The 27,469-nt window shown below is 43.7% G+C and overlaps 1 protein-coding gene across 1 annotated transcript in view; it reads right to left on the minus strand.

Moving 5' to 3' along the window:
• Positions 1–27,469, minus strand: part of LOC138114727 (multiple epidermal growth factor-like domains protein 6) — a 190,323-nt gene that overhangs the window by 53,016 nt on the left and 109,838 nt on the right. The window contains exons 6-10 of the mRNA XM_069024526.1: positions 15,892–16,014; positions 9,881–10,006; positions 5,610–5,732; positions 2,876–2,998; positions 213–350 (exon numbers count right to left, since the gene is read on the minus strand). Of these exons, the coding sequence (XP_068880627.1) occupies positions 213–350; positions 2,876–2,998; positions 5,610–5,732; positions 9,881–10,006; positions 15,892–16,014 (633 nt within the window). The remainder of the gene's footprint in view (positions 1–212; positions 351–2,875; positions 2,999–5,609; positions 5,733–9,880; positions 10,007–15,891; positions 16,015–27,469) is intronic.

The raw sequence follows: 27,469 nt of genomic DNA on the forward strand, positions 1-27,469 counted from the left end.
CATGGCCATGGTAACAGGTGATGCACCAGTGTCATTTCCACTCCCTCCCCTTGTTAGTGACTCATCCCAGCGAGCCCGCAGAGCCAGGCAGGCTGGGGCAGCGCTGAGGCAGCACCAGAGGACCCGCTCACTAACACCTGCAGAAGGAGGGAAGGCATGGGGAGGCTCCCTGGGCCCTTTCCCAGCTGCTCCCTGCTCCCAGCACGGGTTACCTGTGCAGGTTTGGCCGTCCAGGCCGAGGCGGTGGCCGTGGTCGCAGGAGCAGCGCGGCCCCGCCGCCGTGTGCTCGCAGTGGTGGGAGCAGCCGCCGTTCCCATCCCGGCAGCTGTCGACAATTTCCATTTCGATGCCTTGCAGAGAAATAAATCAAAAGGATGTTAAAAAGCAAGCCCAGGGGGAGTCACTGGAGGAACAGCTTGCTGTAAAACAGCAGCCATGAGTGCTGTAGCAGTGACTACAGTCAGCTCACATCCCCTCCCCAGAAGAGCAGGCTGTGGAGTCACTGAGCTCCAGGTGTTTGTCTCTGTGTCAGAACAGTGGATGTTCTCAAATTCAGCCATGTGAAGCTGGCTCAGTGTTCCAGCAGCCACCTGCTACAGGAACCTTCACAGGTTTCCTCAGGTTTATGCTTTGTTTGGACACAGCTCTTGCCCCAAAGGAGGAACAGAACCATCTGAGGAGCCCAGGTGGTGCCCCTCAACCCAGCCTGATACGCTTCCCAAAGAGCAGCTTTGAGTTTTGCATGGGAATGGCAAAGAGTTGGATTCTGAAACATCCCCCAAACACAAAGGCATTGAAACTTCCTCAGCAGAGTCCTGCTGGTGAAAAGGACACCCAACCACAATGCAAAACCATCTCCAGGTTTTGGCTCTTGGATGTCCCTTCCAGGGGACACAGCAGCTCCTCTGCTGAGACTTTGTCCCCTACACCTAAGACAGCCCCCTTTGCCCTGACAGACTTCCATGCCCTCTTCATGTGGCTGCACTGGACAGCCCTCACAACATCCTGGCCATTTCCAGTGGGAGCCCTCCTACAGAAAAGGGAACACCTGGCCACCTCATTCCCGCCCAGCTACTTCCTCAGATGATTTCTCCAGGATGAAAAGAACCCACAGGGTCAGTTAAAAAGTTTCTCATGAAGGATTAGCCAGCTTGTCTTGTTACAGAGCTATTTAGAGAGGAAATAATTTCTCCCACTATGTAGGAGAACTGAGAAACCCTTCCTAAAGGAGCCTCTGTACTTCCAGAAACACCCCAGCTCAGAGTGGCGGCCATCAGATCTGGCACAGAATTTCCCCAGACACATCTGTGTTGGTGGGCTCTGGTCCTACCCCTCTTTGTGCTCCCAGGGAGCAACCTGCTTGCCAACAAGAAATGTAATTCCAGCTGGAAGAGGGTATAAATTAAGAGAATAAATATTGAGGGCTACATCTCATGCATAGTGTGATTATTTGCACCAGGGAGAAGAAATCGTGTCTCCAGTCCAGTGTGTTAAGCCGGGATTTAGTAAACCCAGCGATTAAATGCCAAATCTGACTTTAAACATGATCTTCATCATTTACTTTGTCTCAGTTCTTCATCAGTAAAACTGAAATACCAGCTCTTCCCCAGCCACTGGGGAAATGAAAGAATAAACAAAGATTGTAAATTGCTCAAACACTGGGATAATCCTGATCATAAATATATGCAGAATGTTTTTATTTTTATTGTTTGCTCTGCAATATTGTACATGAGGCACAGAGAATCACCATCCCCTGAGATCTGCTGAACAGCCAGAAAAAATATTATCAGAAAAGCACAATGAAATCTAAGTGGTCTAAACCTCTTTTTTATGCCTATGACAGAACATTTCATATCTATACATTAATCACATTTCCTCTGCCATTGCACCACTCACAGCTCCCCATCACCTATGAAATAACTCTCCAGGATGTCTCTCACATAATTGGGTTTTGTTTTTAATGTATGTTAATGCTGTGAAACTGGATTTCATTCTTAATAACTATTTCTTACACACACATTCTTAAATAAAGCACTCATTCTCTGGCATGCAGCATATTTTCCTAAGGAAGCTCTGCTGAAAGCTCTTGCACAGTATTATTAGACTGAATGATCTTTGCCCACCTCTTTGCTAAAACAGGTCATGCTTTTGTCTGCATTCCAGGGAGCTTATGTTAGGTCCATAATAACCCCAACTCTTCCACATCACCTCCTTTATTAATCTACATTTACCCTCAAGGGCAGGCCAGGGATCACCTATCAGCTAACAGCACTGGGATTCAGTCCCTCTCTCCAGAACAGCTGGGTTGATTAAGAAACCCCGCTGGCAAGAGGTAAGTATGTGAGGAAAGACAGCAGGGCTCGCTTTAGTTTGGGAAATTTTCGTTGTTCAACTATTTTTTCATCCCCCATCTCTCTTTTTTGTTGTCTTTTTTTAAAAAAACATCCTCTTAATAGTGTCAATAATCTCAGGAGAAGCATAGCAAACCCAGACAGGTAAAGACCAGAGCAGAACATCGTGTTGGTTTTCTCTTGCACCGGATCTGTAAGAAAGCTGGGAGGACGAGGAGGAGGGCAGGAATGAATACATTTCATAGAACAGCAGCATTCTGGTAGCTCTGCAGCAGAATTCACCAGACTCTGATGATAAACCAACAGGACTATTTGCTCTTTGAAAGGCAGTAATTAGAGGTCTGTGAACACAGGCTTAGGAACGTGTCACCCTGCAAACCCAGCAGCAGCAGCAGAGGAAGAAAACAGTATTAAGCTTGAGCCTCTGCAAGCATTTATTTTGCTGGGAATGCTAAGCCCACTGAATTAGAAGGGAAGCATAGCAGGGTGCAGACAGAAGAGGCTGAAGTGCAGGTGTCACTTACGGTAGCACTGCCGCCCATCCGCCCCCAGCTCGAAGCCGGGGCTGCAGGCACAGCTGAAGGAACCCGGGGTGTTCACACAGCGATGGGCACACCTGGCCCTGCCTTCTGCACACTCATCAACGTCTGCAAGCAGAGAGAAAGGCAAAGTCACTCAGCTGGATATTGAAATAAAAAACAATGCTGCTCTAGGTGGACATGGCTGAGTTTCCAAATATCTGCTGAAAGGATTATCCTGATGTCAGTCTACAAAGGACAGCACCCGATGAATCCAGGAATGTTACACTCACATTATTCTCCAGAACAATCTTTTTTCTAAGCACCATTGACCTTCAACTTCTCAGTGCGAACATTTACAGTATCACACATTGTATGTGCAGTATCAGCCAAAGCAACTTATTTATTATTCCTGTAAAAACAGTGATGGCAAAAGAAGACCTCATGTGAAGAACTCAGAAGAAAGCCCTAACTTCTAAAACTCTGAAATTATCACCATGTCCTCCATGCCATTATAGTTAAATTAACGGAGCAGGAAATAGCTGATTATTTTCTGAATGTCAAATGATCTGGATTAAGTGGTGGCTGGGTTTCAGCAGGGATGATAGAGACAGATCATCCCTGAATCCTGTGCAGCACAGTTGGGAGGCACCTGCTGAAACCAGAGCAGCTTCACCCCACTGTGAGGAAAGGAAAAGGTGCAGAGCCCTAAGTAGGAAGGCTGCTCTTCCCCTGGTCCCTGTCACGCAGGCTGCTCCACAGCTTCACACTTGCTAGACTGTATTTTGGAGTTAAATGCCTCCAAAGGTATCAATCTTCCTAAAAACCTCTGTGGAACATAAAAGTACTTTTAAAGAGTAATTAGTTAAAAAAAAAAAACCCAAACCACAAAAATTTACACTAAATACAGCTGCACAAAACACCAACCTCTGTGCAAAGACTGGTATCACACATGGAAAAACCCTGATCCATCTCCTGTTCCTTCTCATTCTGACATTTTTCTGGCAAAATACGGACTATTTACTGCACCGAACCCGGGTCAGTGTCTTGCACATGGCAGGGAACAATGTGATGTGCAGCTCCTCACTTTTTATCCCAGAAAACCACTTTCTAGCAGTTTTGTCCCTCCACATGTGCTGGGCCCAATGCTGTGCTTGTGCCCCTGCACTTGAGCACAAGGAGCTTGATGGATGCAATCAGGCTCCTTGCAAAGAGAGGCCCCAGGCAGTGCAAACACCACACATTGGCTCATGAAAATTTCAGGACAAATGACAGCTTCTCTGAGGCAGCCATGTGAGCAGCTGCTGCTTAGAATGAAATGGGTTATTTCTCCTTTTTCTCTAATTGTCAGTTTGCGAGTACACTGTGCTGGCCAATGCTGTAAATATTCTTTTCCCTTCTTCTTTTCAAACAGAAAAATAAAAAGTTGAACCACAGCCACCATCCTGCACAGGTTTCTTCCCATCCTGCAGCTAATAGCTGAAGTATGACACTTCAGCTGCCCTCTGTCTCCTTCCAGCTCAGCTTCCAGAGAGTCAAACAGCAGCTTGAATTTTGCAAAAGACACAGAGTAACTTCTAGGAGAAAAAACCAATAATTGTATAGCCATGGTAAGACACACTGCTTAATGATTCAAAAGATTGTTGCCATGAGGCTGGGGAGAAAATTTGTTCCAATATGTAACACTGCAAGTTAACTCAGTGATTCAGTTTATACATAAATCAACAGAAATGTCAGTGTGTATCTGAGATAAAACGAACAACAGGCTGACCCTACTGCTAAACCCACAGCTGTTTCCATCCACTCACCATCAGTGAAGTGACTACACTACTTGAAAATACTTCTTATTTACAGTAATTACTCGTGAGTAATTCCAGTAAGAGAGAATCACTAAGATCTGCCATTCTTCTCACAGAAGGGCTTACAGGCAACTGAGTAAAATACTCAGGGTAGGACATAAATATTTTGAAAGGCACCCAGCACCCTTTAGACGAGACAAAAATTTAAATATTGGCAAGATTTCGGCCAAGTTTTCAAAAGAGGAGTTTAAAATTAGTGTCTGAATACATATCTGTATCTATATACGTATATACACACACCCTGATCCTGACTTGGCTGTTAAAAATCTGTGCACCATCACGTCCACAAATGCTTTTTACTTCATAAAACTGCTAAACTATCTTCCAAGAGTTTCCCTGAAAGAGAAAAGCAGGTATTTTGATCTCTAATTCCCCCACATTTCAGGTCAGAAACGCTACAGATCCTTTTGACAACCCCAGACTAAATACAGACTTTAGAATTCAACTTTTTAAGCTCCTCTCTTTGGAAATCTTACACATCATGATTCCTTCCTTCACAGTAGTTTCTCCATTAATATGGAAACAGCTCTCCAGCCAAAAAGCCCTTTGAATTCTAAATAGGTTTTCAGTGACCTGGTTCAGAGTTTTACTTGAACCAATTTTCCAGGAGCTGTATCTGGGACATTATTTTAAAGGGACCCCACAAGAATAACACTACAGCACTGACAAATCCAGTTGCTAGAAAGCATGACTTAGGAGATCACAGAGGAATTTTCATCACTAAAAAGGTCCTTCAAGACTTTGGGCTGCTGTGAATACGACAGAGAGAAACACTGCTGCAAAATGCACACATATATTTGTGTAACATTCCACTCACAGCTCAGTAAGCCAGAGCACTGATTAATACCTTTCTTCACAATAAATAGTCCAGAGTTTCTTACCTAAACAGGACTTTTTGTCTGCAGAAAGAGAATGCCCTGGACGACACCCGCATTTTGCAATTCCTCTCTCATTCTGACAGATTTGTGAGCATCCTCCATTCCCACTTGTGCAGGGGTCTATCACTGAAACCAATTAGAGCACACTGTCAACTGAAAGGTCACTTTTTGCCTGAAAATGGTCTTACCTGCCATTGTTACAACTAACGACGAAGTAGCTGGAAGAGATTAGACAGGGAAAAAATGTGACAGCATCTGGTGTACAGTAAAGCTGCTGTTTTTCTGGATGCTCTTTGTTGCTGGACAACATTTTTCATAGAGCAGCAACGAGGCTTTAAACAGCAGGAAACCGAGCTTGTATTACATTGGAAGTAGGACAAAGAAAGTACATTTTATTGTTATTTTGCTGTACCTGAACAGATTTTTCAAGAGTTCTCTAAACAACAGCAATTAGCACTCCAGTATGTGTGAATCCATAAACACACACAATGATGGAGCTCACCACAAACCAATGAATATTTAAAAGGCTCTAGGGGAAATAAACACTGAAGAGCCCCCAAAGACATCTTTCAGTCTATAAACATATGCCATTCATGTTGTACATCAAGGCTCTTCCCTTTTCTTGAACAATACCTTTTCAAGGATAAGCTGCTCTAAGTGGCAAGTACTTAGAAAAACTTTCATAAAGTGCCTGCAGAAGCCTCCACCTCGAAGATTTCACTGGGTTTTACGGGTTTATTTCTGGAACATGCACCTGCTGGAAGCACATTGACCAAATAAAGACTTGGCACACACCAAAACAGACCTAGCACAACTGTTCAGACAGGTCTGATTTGGGTTAAGATCTGACATTCTGCACCACGCTGAGGTTTTGCTTTGGAGCACTCATTACATCAAAATTCTGGTGACTAAAATTCCACAGGTAAACTTGGAGGACACCTTGAAAATGCGTCCTCTAGGGTTCTGCTTAGCTTCAAATAAAACTTTTGAAAAGCTGTACTTGTTTCCTTACAATTCCAGCTCTAATTCAGTTTTAGCATTTTACTAATTACTGTCTGATTTGAGACAGATGACCAATATTCATCACTTGCTTCCAGCCCAACGTTTCCTTTCCCTTCTCTCAGAGCCCCAGGAAAAACTCACCATCAGTTCCACAACAATGGAGTCAGGGTTTGAGGAACCCTGGGGAAGGGCTGAAGGAGTTTTGCTCTAGACCTGGCTGCTTCGCTCTTCCAGCAGCTACGCAGGAGAAGGGAATAGGAGAGAAAAACCTCTACTTCATGTGGATTCAAATATGGGGCAGGGCTTTTTTTGTCACTTTTCTGTGCAGCCAAGTGGCATTTTGTGCCACCACTTGGCAAAGGAGGAAGCAGCCACAGAACTGCCTCAAACTCCCTCACGTCACCTCCTGCCATCTCGAGAACACACAACCGTTCCAGGCTGCAGGGCTCAGTTTGACGTGACAGTATTAAAAAAAAAAATAAAATAAAAGCACTGTTAGGGATGTAGAACTGAAATTGGACTTCTGACACGATAGGTTGCAAATAGGTTTCCAAGGAACAGCAGCACTTCATCGTGCATGACACTTCCAAGGCTGACAACTTGGCTCTGCAGCTCGACAATTTGCGGTCTACAAAGGATTTAGCTCCAAGCAAGAACTCACTCCGTGCTGATATGAAATATTGAGTTATTTGCCGATTCTTTTTCTATTTGGGTAAATTAAATGAAATCACTATCAAACAGCATCTGTTAAACCTGTATATTATGGAGGTTTTCAGAGCAGCTAAAGCTTTAATTTGAGAACGATTACGGCACGGAGTAAAGCTTGTAACGCTCTGTGACATGACAACAGGCAAACAACAAATTACATGGTAGATGTTAGTAAAACATAGTAATTCAAATAAAGATAGCAGCCTTGGAAATCCTTGGATGAGGTAAGTTTGTACAGGAAAGATCTTCAGGACATAAGGCAATCAGTGATTGACTTGCTTTCCAGTGACATGCATGTTCCCGTTACAGGAAGGTTTCAGGAAAAGCCAAAAATAACTCATTAGTGTTCTTGTTTCACACATTTTTGCCTCTTATTGGTTCATTTAATAACTTTAGTAGATAACGGATTCCATCCTACAAAGCTCTACTCCAAGCTGTTAAACACTCTGGTGAAAAATTTACTGGCATGGTTTCATTTCCCACGTGCCTCAGGACACAGAATCCCAGGATGGTTTGGGTTGGGAGGGATCTTAAACCCCCTGCCACGGACAGGGACACCTTCCACTATCCCAGGTTGCTCCAAGCCCCATCCAACCTGGCCTGGAACACTTCCAGGGATGGGGCAGACCTCCCAATCCTTCACTGCAAGGCTGTGAAGAACAGGGTCTCCAGGCCTATCTGCCATGACCTCTAGTGCACCTAAAGAAAAGAGATTTGGGCCTTATCAAATTAATTTTCTTGTTCACAGCAACCGTGACTTCACATTGGAGAAAATATAAAGTGTTAAAGAGCAAAATTGCCAGGCTTAAGTGTTCCTCTAAGGCTTTCCAGGGCTGTGGGTGCACTATTAGCTCCCAAGTAGTCCACAGGGATGAATCCACACCTGCCCAAACCCTACACCTGCTGTGGCAAATGCTCTCATACACTGTGTTTTCTCCATCCAAACCATGACTCCAGCAGCCAAGCCTTGTGGTTGGAAAATAAAAAAACCAGCCAGGCTCACCTCCTCCCACCTCTTCTACTTAAAATACCTCTGAACTGACAACCCAAATGCATTCATGACCACTTCACCCTCATTTGTTCCTGTAAAAATCTTGTCCATGGGCTTACCTAGCACTTTTCTCTCCCAGGTATTCATTCACTAAGGTATTTATGGGGGGAAAAGCATCCTACTCAGTCCTCATTCTGCAAGATGAGCTCTGCTTACAAGACAGATGTTCTTTCCCCCAAGCACAACTGCCCTCCTGAGGGAGCTGCACTGATTTATTTTGATTTAAACACCCTGAGGTAAGCAGGCACCCAGGTAAGGCCTCACCTGCAGACAAGGCTGAGCCTGCCCCTCTGCAGTGTTCAGTAATTGCTGGCTGGTGATGAACCACTGCCTTTGGTGGGTGGCTGACCCTCCTCAGCCCCATGACGCGAGGGAGTGAACAGCAGTGGCAAAACCTCCCCCTTTAGGGGCCCAGCGGAGACAGAGCATGAGGTGGCCCAGGAAAGCTTGAACTGTGCCGTGACCACTCTGGGACAACTCCCATCCCACCTGGCATCACCACACTCCGACCCTGGTGACCCCACCACACCATAAAAACCCACCCTTCAGTCCTGTGCAGGCCCTGCACAGCCAGCTGGCCATGGACATCTCAAGATGTTGAGAAACAGGATGGAGAACAGCGGAGGAAGGTCTCTGACACCCCCTTCTCCCTAAAGCTCCTCTTTTCTGGCTCTTTCGGATAATCTCAAGGACAGAACGTGGCCACCCCGTGAGAGACAGAGAGGCCACCAGGATATGGGTGTTCCCTGAGGTGCAGCCCCCACACAGGGCAGGATTTGGGGAGGCTCAAACCGAGGACGAGCGCTCTCTGCACCCAGCAGGAGCTGGGAGCCATCTGAACAGCAGGATTTACTTACACTTCATACACAGCATATAAAATCTCCGAGCAGAAGAGGAGCCATATGGAAACGGTTTTGTGACAGGAATTTCAGCTCAATAAATCCATAAATTTGGCCCTATCTTTCTCTGGCATGTTCAAGGGTGTGTGTGTGTGTGTGTGCTTGTGTTGGAGAATGGGGGGGTTGGCTTCAAAACTGATGAATATGTTAAGATATACGAGAAAAGAAAAGCAACAATCAAACTCAAAGGTAGCATTGCTGTTCTGCTTGAGAGAGTGCTTAGAAACCTGAAGGGGAGGATGAATGAATCAGACTGTGATAAGCTAAAAGGAGATAAAAAAAAGACTTTTTGTAGAATAAAACATGTAATACAGGCCAACTCTATATCCAACTTGATGAACAATAAAATGTTAGAATTATATCATGATTAAGTTCCTAACCTATGCCATCACCATGCAAGGAACAGCCAAGGATCCATGAGGCCAAAACCTTGTTCAAAGTTGTGATTTGAAGTGAACTTCACACCTCAAACATGTGTCATTTTAACATCCTGCTAATAAGCAATTCCTAAAGCTGCTTTTGGCATGCAGGGGGAAATAGGAATGAACACACCATCCTGGGGTTTTTTAAATTGCCTTTACTGTGTGTCTTCAGGCAGGTATCACAGGACTCACCTTCACAGGATTTGGCATCTGTCTTCAGCTTATAGCCTGGCTGGCACTGGCACTTGTAGTGGTCCTCACTGAGCTGAACACAGTCCTGCTCGCAGCCTCCGTTGTTAACGCTGCAGGAATTGACAGCTGGAGCCAAGGAAGCAGTGAAGGAATGCATGTCAACAACCTGAGAAACTTATTTCCTATTTTAAATACATAAATGACAGCAAAACCAGGCAAACCTCGCTGAACAGCTTTCACAAATGCACCTGTCCCCACCCCTGAGTGACTGCTCTCCCTTGTGCTCACAGGGCTTGGCTGACAGAGTGTCCCACACCACTGAAATCCTGATTCCAGGGAGAGGCAGGTGAGATCTAAGGGCTGTAATGCTGACTGAAGCACAGCACCCTTTGATCTGACAGCACCAAAGCACTGACAATCCACCGAGGTAAGGAGGGGAAAAACGAACAGCCCTGCTGGCATTTGCTCATTGATTATCTTCTTCTCGGCTTGCTTTCATTGATTAAAAATAGTAATTGTCTTTCAGGCTGATTTCCTCAGCCTTGTACATAAAAAAAATGCAAATGACAGAAGCCACAGGCTCTGCAGGACAGACTCACACAGCAAACCACAGGAACAGAGGGTCCTCTGTACATCTTTAAAGATGCTGCTTCTTTCACCCAAGCAAATTAATATTCTTTTTTGTTCAACACATATCCCTGGCCTCTGGAGAAACATTTCTCCTCCTGACAAAACATGTTAACACACACCCACACCTATTCACATGCTGCATGTAAAAATAAGAGTGATGGTTTGACGCTGCTATTGTGCTGCACGGATGGCAGTGTGTGTGCACGGCTGCACTGAGATGTATTTCAACAGCAGGGATGTAGTATGGAGAGATTTAAATTAGATATTAGGAGGAAATTCTTGACTCTGAGGGTGGTGAGGCCCTGGCACAGGCTGCCCAGAGAAGCTCGGGCTGCCCCATGCCTGGCAGTGTCCAAGGCCAGGTTGGACAGGGCTTGGAGCAGCCTGGGATAGTGGAAGGTGTCCCTGCCCATGGCAGGAGGTGGCACTGGATGGGCTGTGAAGTCCCTTTCTACCCACATCCCTCTAGGATTCTGTGTTCTCTATGAGTAGCTGGAAAGACTATTTGGTCCTTCATGGAATGCACCAAACTCTGAACCCAATGAAGTCAGCAAAGACCACTGATATTTATTTTAGCAATATTCATATTTATTCATTTATCTGCAATAGACATTAGCAAATGTTAGTTGCAGAACCTGCTATAGGATTTGTTTCACCCTATGCCACCAATTAGCAAACACTGAGTTTGTGCAGTCAAGTGTGTGTTAAAAAGGTGAAAAGAAAAGCAAATTTTTACATCCTCCTGGCTGCACACACAGCAGGAGGCACCTCACTGCACAAAAACCTGACCCTGGCTTCCAATCTCCACCTGTGCCCACGAACATTCTGCCCTGTTAGAAACAGAACTTGAAAGCAGCTTCATGTCTACACAGGAGACAGCAGACCCCATGCACTCTGAGCTTCCAGCTCCCCACACATTTGTATCCAAAGACCTATTTTCCAGCAAGAATATTCAAATAAGATGACAATATTTCAGGAGACGAAAAACATCTTTAAATCCAAGTGACAGAATATACATCTCGGCTTTTAAAAGTGCCATTTTCTCCCTCCGTTTCTGGGCACGAGCCAATTTGGATGCAAGGGGAGATAAGCAGCAACCTGTCATGACAAGAATTTTGGAGGATCTGAAGGTGGGAGGGGACAGGTGTGAAATCCTGCACTGGAGGGACTGTGCATCCCAATTTGGTGCCTGGCTCTGCCAGCGGCCAGGGAGCCCAGGGGTGCCTCTGGAGCAGCCAGGGCAGGTTTGTCACGGCTGCTGCTGAAGCATCACGCTGGATCCGTGAGAGGAGGTGCCAGACTGAAGGAGAAGAGCCTCCAGGGACAGGACAGGATGGATTGTGCTCGTGTTGCCAGGAGCCAGCAACACATCTCTGATCAGAGAAAGGGAGAGACTTGGCACCTCATGGGTCTGATTCCATCTGTGACAAAGGGGCTTGTGGCTGGAGGTCTGAGCACCTCCATAGGCAGAAATACGGCCTGACATTCACTTCCAAAGATTTACTCTCGAAATCTGGTAGAAACCCAGCCCTGACATGGATTCCAGACAGGCTGGTGATGATGCCAGGTGATGCCAAGCAAGGGAGGCAGCATCTGAGGAGGGGGACAGTGGTGGGAGACACCATGTGAGAAACAAGGATCACAGAATCACAGAATGGTTTGGGTTCATCTTAAAGCTCATCTCATTCTACCCCCTGCCATGGGCAGGGACACCTTCCACTGTCCCAGGCTGCTCCAAGCCCCGTCCAACCTGGCCTTGGACACTGCCAGGGATGAGGTGGCCAGAGCTCCTCTGGGCAGCCTGTGCCAGGGCCTGCCCACCCTCACAGGGAACATTCCTTCCTAATATCCAATCCAACCCTCCTCTCTGTCAATTCAAAGCCATTCTGCCTTGTTCTGTCACAACATGTCCTTGTAGAAAGTCCCTCTCCAGCTCTCTTGTAGGCCCCTGATCTGATGACAGTTAAGAAATACACATTTCCCAACCCATTATTTTTTATAATAATGGTTGTATTTTTACAAAGAGCTGAGTCTGAAGCCATAGTTAGATACATGCATAGCAACCATGGGGTTAGAACATGCAACCTTTTCCAACCTACATTTTCCATCACCTTAAATCCAACCCTGGCAATGACAAGAAATGCAAATTCAGACATACAGGGCTTATTTATGCTGGGAAACAGATTACAGAGTTGTAGAGATATTCTCTTTGTTATTTTCTCTATTAAGAGCCTTAGTGTGCTAAAATCTCCATAAAAAACCTGCACCTCAACAGCTTCTCCACATACAGCAGACATCAAAGGTAACAGCTGGCACCAGAGATGAATCAGGGTCTAACGGCTGTGCCCTGTTTTCACTTCTAGGAGTTCAAACAGGAATAAATTCCACTGAAGACAATGAATCTACATCAATCCAAACCCACAGCCCGATACTACAATAAACATGTTCTTTCCGAGTTTCAGCTTTTCAGATACCAGCTGGTTAAGCTCCAGTGAAGTCAAATTCATTGCATTAACATAATCAAGGCATTACAAACAAAACAAACAAAAAAATTGGACAGTGTTGCAGTGAATATTTGGTCTGGCACGTGAATCTAAAAATGAATTCAATATTGAGCAAAATTTGCGGGACCAAAGAGCTGAAGAAATAAAAGGAGCATTGAAAAAGATGGGATTTTGTCATGGCACGAAGTATCGGCTAACATCAAAGGATTCAGGAATGAAGTAGTTTACTTTCAAGCATTGGTCATCATTGAATAAGGCAACCCACTTTGGAGATTCTCTGCCTTAGAGTATGAGCAAAAGTTTCCAATGAGAACAGGAAGAATGACAAAAGCAGATTTCCTCTATCCATGTATTTTGAGGCTCATACTGGCAGCAGAGGCATGGACCAAGAGCAACTAGTCAGGATCCCAAACACCCTGTGGATGAGGTGGCAGGAGGACCAGGCTTGCTGGAAACAACTTGTGACAGAAGTTCAGTAATATTCCATGAATCACGTGGGAAAGTATCTTATCCCAGGTTTTTGAGTCTTCACATGTAGGCTGAATATCTTTTAAGATGATAGATCCACTTCCTTATGTATGGGAGATTTCCAAACTATCCAGGCTGCAAAATCTGCTTCCCCTCAAATGATTTTGGCACTTTTGTTCCCACAAACACAGGGTTGCCAAAAAAGAGAAGGAAGACGTGGAAAGGATGAATGTAACAGCAATCTGGGCTGGGCTCCTCTGAAAAGCCTAAAGGGATGCTTGTTTCTTATTTCTGCAGCTGAGATAACCACCTTCCATGAACAGCTCAGTGCCAGAATGTGGTCCCTTTCTAGGCTCAGCATGCAGGAGAGATTGCTACATCCTCTGAAGTATCCATGGAAGAAACACCATTGCTAATTCACGGCCTGTTTGAAATGCTGGATGTTCTGCTTAGCTGCACTAGGTCAAAGGAGAGGTGCACTGGTGGTTTGCTTCTCCATCAGGTGAGTGATGAAAGCTGAATGTACAACCTGGCACAGCACAAGGGGCAAACTCTCCATCCCCAACACGCAGCTACAGCCCAAATCCCAGTCCTAGGCACTCCTCATTACTGGTTTATATGAAATGCTTCTCCCTGTCCTCATCAATTAGTAACTGTCTTGTTCTCCAGTGCAGGAGAGCTTACTATATCCTATATTACTATATCCTATATATCCTATATTTTGGTGTCTTGCCCAAACAGCTAGAAGAGGATCCAATATCCTCCCTCAGCATCATGTACATCCATTATCCTGATAGCAGAGCTCTCTGAAACTCCTGTCTCTCATCTTAGGATTTATTTTTGTTTCTCCTTGATAATTTTTGAGGTATTTCAAACAAAGCTGATCACTCTCTGAAGTATTTTGAATAACTTCTTGATAACATTTACATTTATGAAATGAAAACTTGCTCTCTGGTATTGTTCACACCTTGGACAAAGCTAAACTGAGCTTTCTGATTATTTGAAGCAAGAGGAAACTTTACTATGGTATATCCACAGAAAGCTTTATATATTACACAGGTAAATTCATTTAATTGCCATTTACACCTACTTTGTGCCTTTATCACACAGTTCTCTTTCTCCTTTCCCCCCCAAAGTCCCTTTAAGTCCCCTTTTTGTATAAAATTCCCTCTCCACCACAAAGGAGACTACTGAGAGGGAGTACCATAGTTCAAACATCACATCTTTCACTTCTGGGTCTTCCCTGGTCAGATCTGATCAGAGAGAGATTAATTTCTCTTTTAATTCACAGAAAACCACCACTGTTTCTAGTTAATCATGAACCACTCTGCTTTTACTTTCTTTTTTCCTCTCACTACAGTGTTTTCTTGCCCAGTCCTTCACCAACTAAGACAATGACTGAGACTTCATCCTGTTTTTAATTGCAGTTAATTACCAAAACACTGAAAGTCTCTGTATGTGATAAACCCAAAAAACCTAAAAAAATCCATTATTTCCACAGCTTGAGCACTGGTGCCTCCTGTGTTCTGGTTGCATCAGTGAATGTATTGCTGTGATAATACCAGGAATGACTGATGACATCTCTGGCTGAAGTTAAGCACAACCAAGGGACTTTGTGCAGGAACTGAGACAATGCCCAAACCATGAGTGAACTTATTCTGCAGATGTGGTCTGACCGTTCGTGACTGTTCTTCCCACATTACCTCAAATCAGGCTTAAAAATTTAAACAAATGATGCCCCTTCTTCTTCCCAGATGAAAGATCATTTCAATCCTTTCTGCAGAATTCAAAAATTTGACTTTTGTACTGATTTAAATGCAATACAAGGACTGTGTCTTTTATATTATTCTTTTTAACAACGTGCAGAATTAACTCTGTTATGCCTTGTTTCAGTGTTTAGAGTACAACCTAAGAAACACAGGGTTTATTTCTAATGGCAGAGCTGTTAATCCTCAACAAACAGGCAATGTGTCACAGCCGAGCACCATGGTGCTCCTCTCATTGACATGAGCATACACAGAGTAACTCCATCCTGTAAATCACAATCATTTGTTTCATTTAGAGGAAACATCTAAAATCATCACGTCCCAGGACAATGCTGGAACATGCAGGGAGATGTGCCACAAAGAAAAAGCACTCAGAATTCAAAGAATGTTGTCACTTGAAATGAAGACCCCCTAAGTTTTTTATTGCCTGCTGCAAAAAAAATTTCACCAACGCGAGACACCATAAAAAAAAACCCCAAAACAAAACAAAAAGTTTGGCAATACCTGCATTTTCACAGGCTGCTCAAACCAGAACGGGTAATGATATTTAGTCAAAACTCAGACTGGAGAAGTCTAGAAGGCTTTGCACTTAGACAAAGACAGAGGAAAGCCAGTCTTGGAAGGATGTGAAGTGGTTCCTTACCGATGCAGGTGCGCCCGTCGGCGTGGAGCCGGTGTCCCGCCTGGCACTGGCACTGGAAGGAGCCGTGGGTGTTGACACAGCCCTGCTGGCAGCCTCCATTCAGCACCTCACACTCATCCACATCTGCAGAAGGAAGGGACATGGTGAGGAAGGATTACAAGAGAGCCCAGCACAGACAGACCCTGGTTCTCCTGCGTGGCTCGTCCATAATGCAGCCAGGGTGCTCGGGCTGGGTTGTTGTTTACTTCACTTCGGCAGCAGAGCAAAGAAAAGTGGAATTTTATGGTATTTTTCCAAGCTCCTGCAGGCACTGCCTCTGTAGTCTCTGCCTCTGAAGTCCTTGTTAATTAGAGTGATCTGTGACATGGCTCTTTCACTGAGGCCAAGAGAAAAATACAGGGAAAGAATTAGGGTTAGATAACACATTTGAGCTTGTAGGAACTGCTGGTCAAGTATGGCTTTTGCAAAAACTTGCTGTATGAAGATTTCATTCTGCATCAGGCCTTTACCCTTATTTGTTCTTGGGGGTACAAGCAGGTACAACTGACAAAAATGGAAGACACGTTCTCCATCACCATTACATTTTCAACCATGGAAAGCACAGAGAGCTTAAAGAGAAAATTTTAAAAGAATGAGAAATTTGCACCACATTTTCTGTGACTCTTGTCATAGAATCACAGAATGGTTTGGGCTGGAAGGGACCCTAAAGCTCATCTCATTCCAACCCCCTGCCATGTGCAGGGACACCTTCCACCAGACCAGGCTGCTCCAAGCTTCATCCAGCCTGGCCTTGGACACTTCTAGGGAGGGGGGGAAACATTATCCCTTGTTCTCCCTTGTGTTCACCTGAATTTTCCATAGCATCTTCTCAGATGACATCCCAGAAAAACAATGTGAGCTCCTGCTGATACCTTTTCCAAAGCTAAGCAGGTATCATTCCATATTTCAGGGGATTTTAGAGGATTACATTCAGTCCAATGAAGAGGGGAACAAGCATTAAACCAGCTTGAGAATGCTGCTGTAAAGCTTCATCTGAAAATGATGGACAATGATGGACAAAGATCAAGAACAGTTTAAGTAAATGGGTGAAGGTCTAAGACAGACCCATAAAACTGAATTTCCAGATGTACCACATAAGCAGTTTTTGCACCTCTTCAGCAACGCTGGGCCACTGTAAATAGAGTTTGATTGACATGTTGACACCATTACCTTAAAAATCAACACAGGGGTCATTGGAAATAAGGGTCAATTAGTCCATTCCCTGCAAAAAAATTCACCTGGCAGATGTTTGCCTAGATTTTGTCTGTCCTTTCCTTAGCAGTCCCCAGGGATGGCAACTCCACCTCCCACCATCTCCCCCAGGGGCGATGCTGGCACCAAATTATCCCAAATGCCAAAGATATTTTCCTCCCCAAGTCAAGCCTCCCTCCTGCAACAGACATCTATAAAGAACCCCACTTTCAACACTGAACCCTCCTGCTGATTTAATTGCTCTTTAGATCACGTTCTGAAATCTAATGTGAGGCAAGTCCACAAATGCTCCTGTGGGGAAGGGAGTTGACAGTGAAGGAATTTGCCCCCCATATTGTGCTTGAGGTACAAGTGGTCTGGCTTTCATATTTTTGCTGTGGTTGTATCTGTTTTGCATTTAACTTTCATGGTTTACATATTTTTTAATGCTTTTATGTTTATTCCATCTTAGACAATCAAATCAAAATTTACTGAAAGAGGAAGTTTTAAATGAAACTTGGAAATGCACAACATCCCACTCCTGAGGAAATGTATTTATGAAGTTAAATTTTAATACTTCACATGTGAATTTCCCTCACCTAAAATGAAGTCCTGGTGTTGACTGGTGTTTAAATTCAGACCATTTGCTAACATGCACAGCTTTTTGATCTCTCTGCTGTATTTGTTGTTTTATTAGACTGTATACTACATAGACATCCTACTGCCCAGAGACATCTGGAATATGCCTTTTTTTTAAACAGAAATTTTGCTTTTTAAAATGTAAACGATAAACAGAAAATGTTATTTACCTTGTTGAATTCCATACTGCTAAGAACCAGCCTGCTGAAAAATGCCAGGACGAAATCAAACCCAGGAAACTCTTTGTATGGAGTGTCAGAGAAATAAAACAAGCAAAAAGACTCAGAAAAATAGAACAAGGAAGCAGCTGAACCACATAGTACACCACGTTCTAGTATTTATACCTCAATAAACTCAAACACTGGGAGCTTCAATATTTTAATTTTATAGGCTACGATCATCTGGAGAATTTCTCTCATATACCAAATGCAGTTTTAAGTTCGGATATTGGCACTTACAAAGGAGAAAAAATAGTCCAGCTAATAAAAACGAGCTCGGAGTTAGTGATATTTGTTAGTCTCCATTTGGAGATTTAAAGGAGTGACTTGGTTTATGGGGGAGCTCTGCACCCAGCAGCAGCTCTTCCCTCAGCAGCATTTCCCTGGTGCTGGTACATCCCAGAGGGGCATAAAGCAGTGATGTTGCTGAAAGCCAACGTAATTCAATGCAAAATAAAAGATCCTAAACCACTTCTGTAGATGAGCTAGAGCCAGCCCTAGCCTGAGACTCCCTGCAGCAAGTGGAGGCGAGACCCAGGAGCCGAAAATGCAGCTCTGCGACGCCACACGAACAGCAAATTTGATGACAGATGATCCCTTCCAGCCCCAGACTTCCTCCACAAGATCAATATTTTAAGGATTATATGCTGAAAGATTCCTTCACATCCTACAGATAAAATCAAGAGAAATGCAAGGCACGGTCGCCTTTCCCCGTCTCCTCCATCTCGAGGCCAGGAAACAGCTTCGCCCCCAGTTACAGCAGAAAAATTCCCTAATTGTTTTGTCTGGGGAGCAGTCTGCAAAGCAGACACTGCTCTAAATGCTTGAACTGCATTTGAAAGTTTTAAAAGTCTAAACTGTTTGGACTTTTACAAATTGCTCTACTAGGAAAGGACATATAGCAGGAAAGCAGCAGCTTCTACTGTCGTAGATACATAAGTGGCCATTTCTTCTTCTACACAGGAATAGCTATAGAAAGATTAAATTATTCCATAATAGCAGATGAATAAAAAAATTTAAAAGTATTCTTGACATATAAAGCCCTTCCTTTGCAATTCAGGAATATCACAAGATTATGGAAGATTGTATCTGTATCTGTGATTAAATTTGGATTAGTTTCCCCTGCAGATCAAACTGGAACACCTTCCTGCTCGACTTTCTATAGTTACAACTTAGGATGCTTATCTGAATAACCTGAATTTCAAGCCACTTACAGCTTGCTTATCACAAGTCAGACTGTGATGAAAGCAACTGCATCCCCACAAGACAGAGGGAGAGCAATCCACGGAGACAAGAGGGAAAATGAGAGCTGTGTGCTGTCCCCGGGCTGTCTTGCCAAGGGGATTATGCTGCTGGGTGAACAAAGCAGAGGCAGTGTGTGGATATCCTCCTTCTTACCTTCAGAAGATTTCAGAGAGGCTTTACAGGGGGATTCCCCACTGAAGGTACCTTCCTGTGTCCTTGTTTATTCACCTTTCACCAGGAATAACCTAATACTTAGGCACACAAACCAAAGCCTGTGTGTTTCCCAGATGTAAAATATTCTACCCACCATGTTATACATCTTTTTTAGCTCTTCATGCTCCTGAGGGCTGTGCACTTGGACTGACCCTTCCTCCATCCCGACATCTCAAGTTCCAAACACAATAAAAGAGGATATGATGTACAAATGCCCAACCCACTGCCAGCACCCTGCCCTTTCCAAGGGCAGATCCTACAGGTGAAGTTATGGACTGTGACATCCCCCAGACCCCTGACTGAGAGCCCTACTAATCTCCAAGGAGGTTTGTCCCTAATTGATTTGATGAACCACACTGACAACAGTCCGTTTTCCCTGCCCAAAACCTCTTTCAGTACAGAGCTGTGTGACTGCTTGTTTGGTATTCACGATCATCACATCAGTGGCTTTTTTAATATCATTATTAAAATGCTCAGGAACAGCTATGATCAATCAGTTCCTCAAAAATACACAGAGAGCAGTGTTAAACATGGATAATTAGTGAACCTGCAATCCTGGCTTTTATAAAGGAACAAAAAAAGCAAGATGCTGCCAGAACAATTCTCTACTAACAGAAAGCTTTACTTTTTAGACCACTAAGAAGTGCAAACAAGATACAGAACTAAACCCCAAAAGAACAAAAAAGGAAGGAAGGACACAAGCCTCCATTTTGAGAATCCTGAATGGAGGAGAGATGATGTGCCAAAGGTATCCCAGGGATGATATTCCCACTGAGGAGGACACTGGCCAAGAGCACCATGTGACACAGGGTGACTGCAAGGTTTGCCTCTCAGGAAGCTTCCCCCAGCCAGTGGCATTTCCTCAGGGTGACAAATGAACAGGCTTTCCCTCCCTTGACTATAAAAACATGCACAGATCAAGAAGAACTGTTCTAAGTCAGTATTTTCTGAGAGATAAGCAGAAAAAATTTCCTCTTCCCAGTGCCCAGGCACTGATGGAGAAAGAAACCAGAACTGGACAGTACCAAGCTCACCATTTAGATTAGATACTAGGAAAAGATTTCTTCCTGGAAGGGGTTGTAAAGCACTGGAAGAAGCTGCCTGGGGCAGTGATGGAAATGTCACCATCCCTGAAGTGTGGATATCGGCACTTGAGGATATGGTTTAATGGTGAACATGGTGGTGATGCTGGGCTGACTGCTGGACTTGATCTTGAAAGTCTTTTCCAACCTTAATGGCTGCATGATTTCAGGATTATTTATTTATTAGTTGTTGGCAAAACCTCTTTGCTTTGTCAAGCAGCGAACAACATGGAGAGGCAGAGACCAAATGGTTGTGAGCATCAGCCACCCCACAATCACCAGAGACTTCATATGGATGAAAGGATTTCAGTCCAGCTGGGAGCTGATGTGAAAGCCCATTCTGGGTCCCTGCTGGCACAGTCACCTGCATGCAGGGGCCCAGACCACCTCCATCACACCATCTGCAGATCTGGCCCTAATGCCTTTCACAGAAGCATAACTACACCCTTTTTAGCAAATGCCTAAGAAATACTACATAAAACTGGAATGAATGACACGCAAATGTTTCCATTTTCCAGCCACCACAATCCCTCAGCTTGCTGCAGAAAGGATGAGACCAGCAGAAGCAGGGAAACACAAACCCCTACTTGTACTTACTTAGGGAACGGTTTATGCTGATGGTTTTAAAATCAGATTATAATTAAAAAGAGTTACAGCGATTATTTATAAAAAATATCATGACCAGAAAGAAGACACATGGTCTAGTCTGTGCAGCATTATCTTACAATCCAATAAAATCAGGGTTTCTCCCCTCTTTACCCTGGGAGCTCTGTGGGTCACTGGTCCCCATACAATATTGTGAGGATCAGTCAGGAAGGATGGTGATAGAGAAAGAGAGGAGGAGATTGGATCTTAAGTATAAAGTACCACAACAAGAAACATTAAGTGGCTCTATTTAAAATTATCACATGGGGATAAACTGTTCAACTCCAACACAGATTTGGAAATAAGTTCCAACAATCTGGCTCACCTCTCCCTTGCCCTGATCAGCTTCCCCCCCAGTCTCTTCAGCTACAGATCATTTCGTACATCTGATATGAAAACTCTGATTGTTTGCTACTTAACGTGATATTTTAAATCAACAAAGACGCATGACAGTGCTTTGCCTTCTGTTATTTGTAACTACACTGTTACTACTCTCTTTTCTATATTCCAAAGGATGTTTAAACCTCATAAAAGTTATGAAGTGAAAATATCATATGGTCTTTCCCCGCTAATTACATGGTGGATTTTACACATTAATTTAGTGTGTTTTTCAATTAAATAATTTATATACTTATGGGAAGGAAGGGAAACAGGCTTGATGCACAGACATTCTTAAGTTGATCACAAAAGTCAAAAATTATTCTATAAAACTGAAAATAAGCCCCTGTTATTGCTGTAAGTAGGTAAATTTATAACAGATTCAACTCACAGCTTCCTTTACATCAGAGTAGCTCAAGTCTCAAGCTTGAAAATGTCCAAAATCTGACAACCAGTGTGAATCCCCTCAGAAATGCACTCACTACTGAGCATGACATAATTTTCTCTTGCAGCAGAAGTTTTGAAAAGGATCTCTCCTGTTTTACTAACACTAAAATGATTTTCATGGTTTGAAACTTTGATTGGAGGGGGTTGGAAACTCCTATTGCTAGAAAAAAATTTGGCCATCTTTTCCACAATGAAAGAAGTTTTACACTGGTATTGACTCTAGGAAGGAAAATACAAGTTTAAGATCTGGTCCAAAACAAAGCCAAAAATTAAAAAAAAAAAAAATTAAAAATCAGTTCATATTAATAAAAAACGTAATTTTTTTTCATTGAACCAAACTCAGCAGCAAAGATTGAGAAGAGCAGTTTTGGATGGCTGGGAGGTTTTAAATTGCACAAGTCCTGGTCTAGGGCTTTTTTTTAATGCTTCACAAAACCCTGCAAATATGCTACAAGCTCTTTTGAGTGGTTTTCTACAACCTGATGTTAAAACACCTCCATGAAACAGCTTTCAGCATAGATAAATGTGCTCCTGCAGAGCCAGCTGGGTCATTTTGAACTGTTAGTGCTCCCAGGCTTTTATTTTTGCTCCTCAGCTATTTGTTCTGCCCTTTGCTGGCCCCTGCCACGGATTAGATGAGCATCCATTGTCTGCTCCAGCTCCAAGCCAGCCAGGTCAGCCCCGACTGCTGCAGCTTCCTCACGTTCCTCACTCACAGGTATCCCAGGCAAGGCTGCTCCAACAGGACTAATTCATGGAATGGCTTCAGCAAACCATACCAAAAGGAGCACATAATGGCTGGTAAGGGACTGGTTAAAAGCAAGGTTAATGATTCTTCACCCAATTTAGCCCCTGCAAACCGATTTCACAAAGAACGAGGGCCCTTGTTGGAGCAGCCAGTTTTGTACTGTTTCTTCACCCAGGACTAAGGACAAAGCAACTTTTACCAGCACCCATTCTGCAGGCACAGAAAGAGGCTTTACAAGTTATCTGGTTATCTAACTTCCCCTGAAAACGGGGAAGGTAAATAATGGCATTAAATTAGCACAGCCTTTTGTACCAGGTTCAAGGTCTTTCAGTCCTTCCTCCAGACCTCCCCGGAGATTTGGTCACACCATGGAGAGGCATCTTCTGCCCTGTAGTTGGTACCTTGCCCTACACCTCAGATGTTTTCCCAGGTAGTTTTAAGGACTTACAGCTGTGCTTAGGCCAGGTTTCACTTCTCTCTCTACACATTAAACACCAAAGGATGGAAATCGGCACTGTGAAACACTGAAAAGCAGAGTCATCAGTTGGACCATGTGTTAGATAATAAATAGTTATGTCCAGATCTGAAAGGAGATGCATCTCCAGGTGCCTGTTTTGAAAGGAAAAGGACAGAGGCATCTCCAAGGTATAGCATTTTTGACAGAGCCATGGAGCAGGAATGGCAGGAGCTGCCCCACAACCTGCTTTTGGGGAGAAGACTTCTACGAGCACTGCAAGGACAATCCACTCCATCAAGTCTAAAAGACCTAGATTTCATTTCCTGGTCTGTCACTGGCCTTACTGGAGAATAAACAGATGAATAAATTGCCATGAGATATCATGCAACCCTGTTAGTGGGGGCCACTGTGATTGGAAGGAATGACATTGACCTGACAAAGATCCTGGTAATTTGAATTCATTGAATTTGAATTCAGGATGGGGAAGGAATATATCAAAGATGCTCTAAGACTTTTCTCTTTCTTTCTCTTTTTTTTCTAATATTGCTTTCAAGGTAAGACTGGCACAAGGCAACCACTGAAGGTGGTGACTTATTCCTCACCAATGCCTGGACCCTGCCACCACAGTTCATTTCTCAGCTGTCCCCCAGGAAATCTCCTGGACAGAGCGATGTGAGAAGAGAAAATTGGCCAATATTTGTACTGCCCATTTCTGCTTACTCTCAATCCCTGACATGCCACTCTCTCACGAGACATTTAACAGTGGTTTAGCTCAATAAACATCCAAGAGCCCCTCATCCACAGCTCTAAATGCAAACCATATGTTGCAGATGAAAACCCTGAAGATTATAATTAGAACTGTCCATTCAATTTAAACAAAGTCAAGAATGAAAACTATTTCAAATTCAATAAACAGGCCATTTCAAAGTGTAGACACTGTGGAGGACAAGCTTAACAACTTAATTGACAGGTAAAGCTTCATTTCTAATCCTCATTTTGATATCATCTGTAGCCTCAGGAGTCAAAACACATCACTGCTCAGTGCTCAAAATATGCAGAGAAAATGAAAATGTCAGCTGAACGAAAAAAAAGGAGAAGCATCTGTTTGATAGCTGTGTAAGCCTGTGATACGTAAACTGCTTTGGAGTCAAGCAGCCCTAATTAGAGTTTCAAGGAATTCTTCATTAAATACACACACACAGAGACATATATATATATATATATATATACACACACACATTTTAAGCAATTATTGAAACCAGACAATTTGCAAGAAAAGCAGGCTATAGAATTAAAGCAAGGAACATGATAATTTCACGGACAGACCTCAGACAACACTCTGATGTTTTCACACAGCCGTGAAGAAATGCATTTTTCCATCTTTTCACAAAGCAGTTCTGTATGTTTTTCTCCACTCTAAGTATTTTAAACAAAAAAGAATGATCCATTCTGGGATCTCGGTGTAGTACACAGCATCTCAGCAAAGCAAAAGCCAAAAAGGAAAAGTGGTAGGGTTACCAGCCTCCACAGTGGGGTTAGACTAATAGATATTTTGGCAACTGTACCCCCTTGATGTCTCCAACTCCCATCAATATGAAACCCACACAGATGGACACAAACTCTCAGGGGAGAAGTGTGCCAGCATAAGTGAATGACCACATGAAATAACAAGGAAGTATGAGCTGAAGAACAACAAACCAGATAAAAGGGTAACTTAGGCTCCTAAAAAAACATTTACATACTGAAAAAACCCACCTTCATTAATGTCACTGTTTCCAGTAGAAAAGAGGTGAATGTACTGACTGTGAACAGGGAAGTCGGAAGGGAACGTTTTAAAGACAACAATCAAAATTTTATGTGATTTCTGCTTAGGAGAAAGACTTTTGAGATCATCAGTATCAGCAGCTCCTGCAACGCTCCTGCAAGACTTTCTGATGTGGGGCAGAACAGCAGAGAGAATATTTGTTCTGCATCTATCAGTTTTTAAATACAGCTCCTCAGCACAACCCAGCTGGGCCCTGCTGTGAGGTGGGAGGGTGGCAAAGGAGGAGAGGATCTCTACAAGGAGATGTACTTAATAAATGACAGCATGATACAGCCATGTGTCTGTGTGTGCAGCTCGGAACTGAGCTGCATTAAGGAGGTTTATATGTTGGGCCACCAGCATCTTGTCTTGGCAGGATATGGAAGTTTGTAAGAGTAGTTACAGAATAAAAAGAGAAATGCCTGATGTGATGACAACACCTGGATTTTGCTAGCAGCAATATCAATGCACACTTGCTGAGCTCCGTGTCTCTACTGCAGCAGAATGCAGAGGAATGTGTTTTCCACAGACAGCAGGTAAAACATGCCCAAGAAAATTATAATCATGCAAACACCTCCAAAAATCTGATGCTTCCAGCTTACAGTACACGTGCTGTGCTGGCTGGAAATACAGATGTGATTTGTGACAAGGCTGTGCAGGACCAGGAGAACAGGAGGGCACAGACACCATTCAGCCACCAAGCTCCACCTCTGCCACTCTAAGCCTGAGACCAGAGCACAACCTCCTCCCCCTGTCACAGCTGGCTCCTGGCATTGCTCCATGGCCAGCAGTTCATGGGGTGCCTCTTCAGGTGCCACCACAAGCATCGATTCCCCACTGGAGCCATCCCAGCTCCAGGACAATCTGCTACATAAACTGCCAGCCAGCAAAGGACAGCATTTTACACAGATTTTCTTGATTGGCTTCCTTTACATCATGTGTGACTCTGCAGAGATTCTACCAGAAGAAGAGAGAAGTGACATTAACACATCCAAAATCTGTCCATGCCACCTTTCAGAGCTGGATCCTGATCATGAATCACAGATTGTTTGGGTTGGAAGGGACCTTGAAGATCCACCAGTTCTAATCCCCCTTCCACTAACCCAGGTAGCTCCAAGCCCTGTCCAACCTGGCCTTGGACACTTCCAGGCATAGGGCAGCCATGAATTCTCTGGGAAAGCTGTGCCAGTGCCTCACAATTCACACAGGGAAGAATTTCTTCTCAGTATCCGATCTAAACCTGCCCTCTGTCAGTTTGAAGCCATTTCCCTCTCTCTTATCACTCCATGGCTTTGTCTAAAGTCCCTCTCCAGCTCTCTTGGAGCCCTTTTAGGCACTGGAAGGGGCTCTGAGGTCTCCCCAGACATTCTTCTTCTCCAGGCTGAACCACCCCAACTCTCTCACCCTGTCTTGTAGGAATAATGTCATCAGGCACGGAAGAATTTATTTTACTTCCTTTTTTCTCCCTCTTCCTGAGATTAAAATTCACATCCAATTAATCAGTTGATTGCTCCATTTTTATTAGTTGTTTTTGAACTCCTTGGCTGACACTGAATCCCTTTTGCGACAGGAACTGTTAACAAGGTTCTCAGGTGGGCCTTTCACAGAGCTGGCATGCAACAGCAGCAGGTTTACTTCAAGTTGGTCTTCTAATATATCCCAGCTAAAGCCCTCAGGTACTCCTGTAATTGAAGTTTGAGTAATCCAATATGATGTTGATCAAACTACTGATCTTTTAATAAAGCAGTGTAGCTCTCCCAGCAGTTGCTATCTCGCTGACAGTCATGTCTGGATCGCTTCCTTTGGGCCAAGGCTTTGAACAGAGAAGCTGACAGATTTCTGTTTGCCTTAGATTTTATCACAAATTGTTTTAAAGCTTTCTAAGGTTATATCAGATGGCTCATAAAATCCACAGGCATTTCAATAATAAAAAAGAAAAAAAGAAAAAAAAGGAAAAGGGAGTTCTATTAGCTGTCCTGGTGAAGAACAGTATTAAATGCTCCCAAAGGGGAGCATAAACACCACTCAGGAGCTGTGCTCCTTCCCGTCTCCGTACCTGCCGCCAGTCCTTGTTTACGGAGCCTGTAGGCAAAGCTATAGAAAAAGCTGTAGTCACCCTGCACAATAACCTCCTCTGAAAGGCAAATGTGCACATTTTTCCTCTCATAATTTCCATTTAAAGTACGAATTTAAGGTTTTTCTAAGCCTTGCTTCTCCACACAAGAATAATTCAGCTGCAATTTGCATTTTCGATGTGCTCGAAATGAACACCAAGATGACTCATGGGCTGTTTATAAGATGCCTGTATTTGCTGGTAAATACCTTGCTACAAACAAGCTATAATTTAAGTATTCAAAAGTCTTGCTTCTGCATAAAATTACTACTATGTGTAATTTTGGAGACCCTGACCAGAGCTTCAATTTCAGGCTTGCAAAGCTCTTCCTACACAATGATTCTTAAAAGTACCAGTGG

The sequence above is a fragment of the Aphelocoma coerulescens genome, chromosome 9, assembly GCF_041296385.1.
Source record: "Aphelocoma coerulescens isolate FSJ_1873_10779 chromosome 9, UR_Acoe_1.0, whole genome shotgun sequence".
NCBI lineage: Eukaryota > Metazoa > Chordata > Aves > Passeriformes > Corvidae > Aphelocoma > Aphelocoma coerulescens.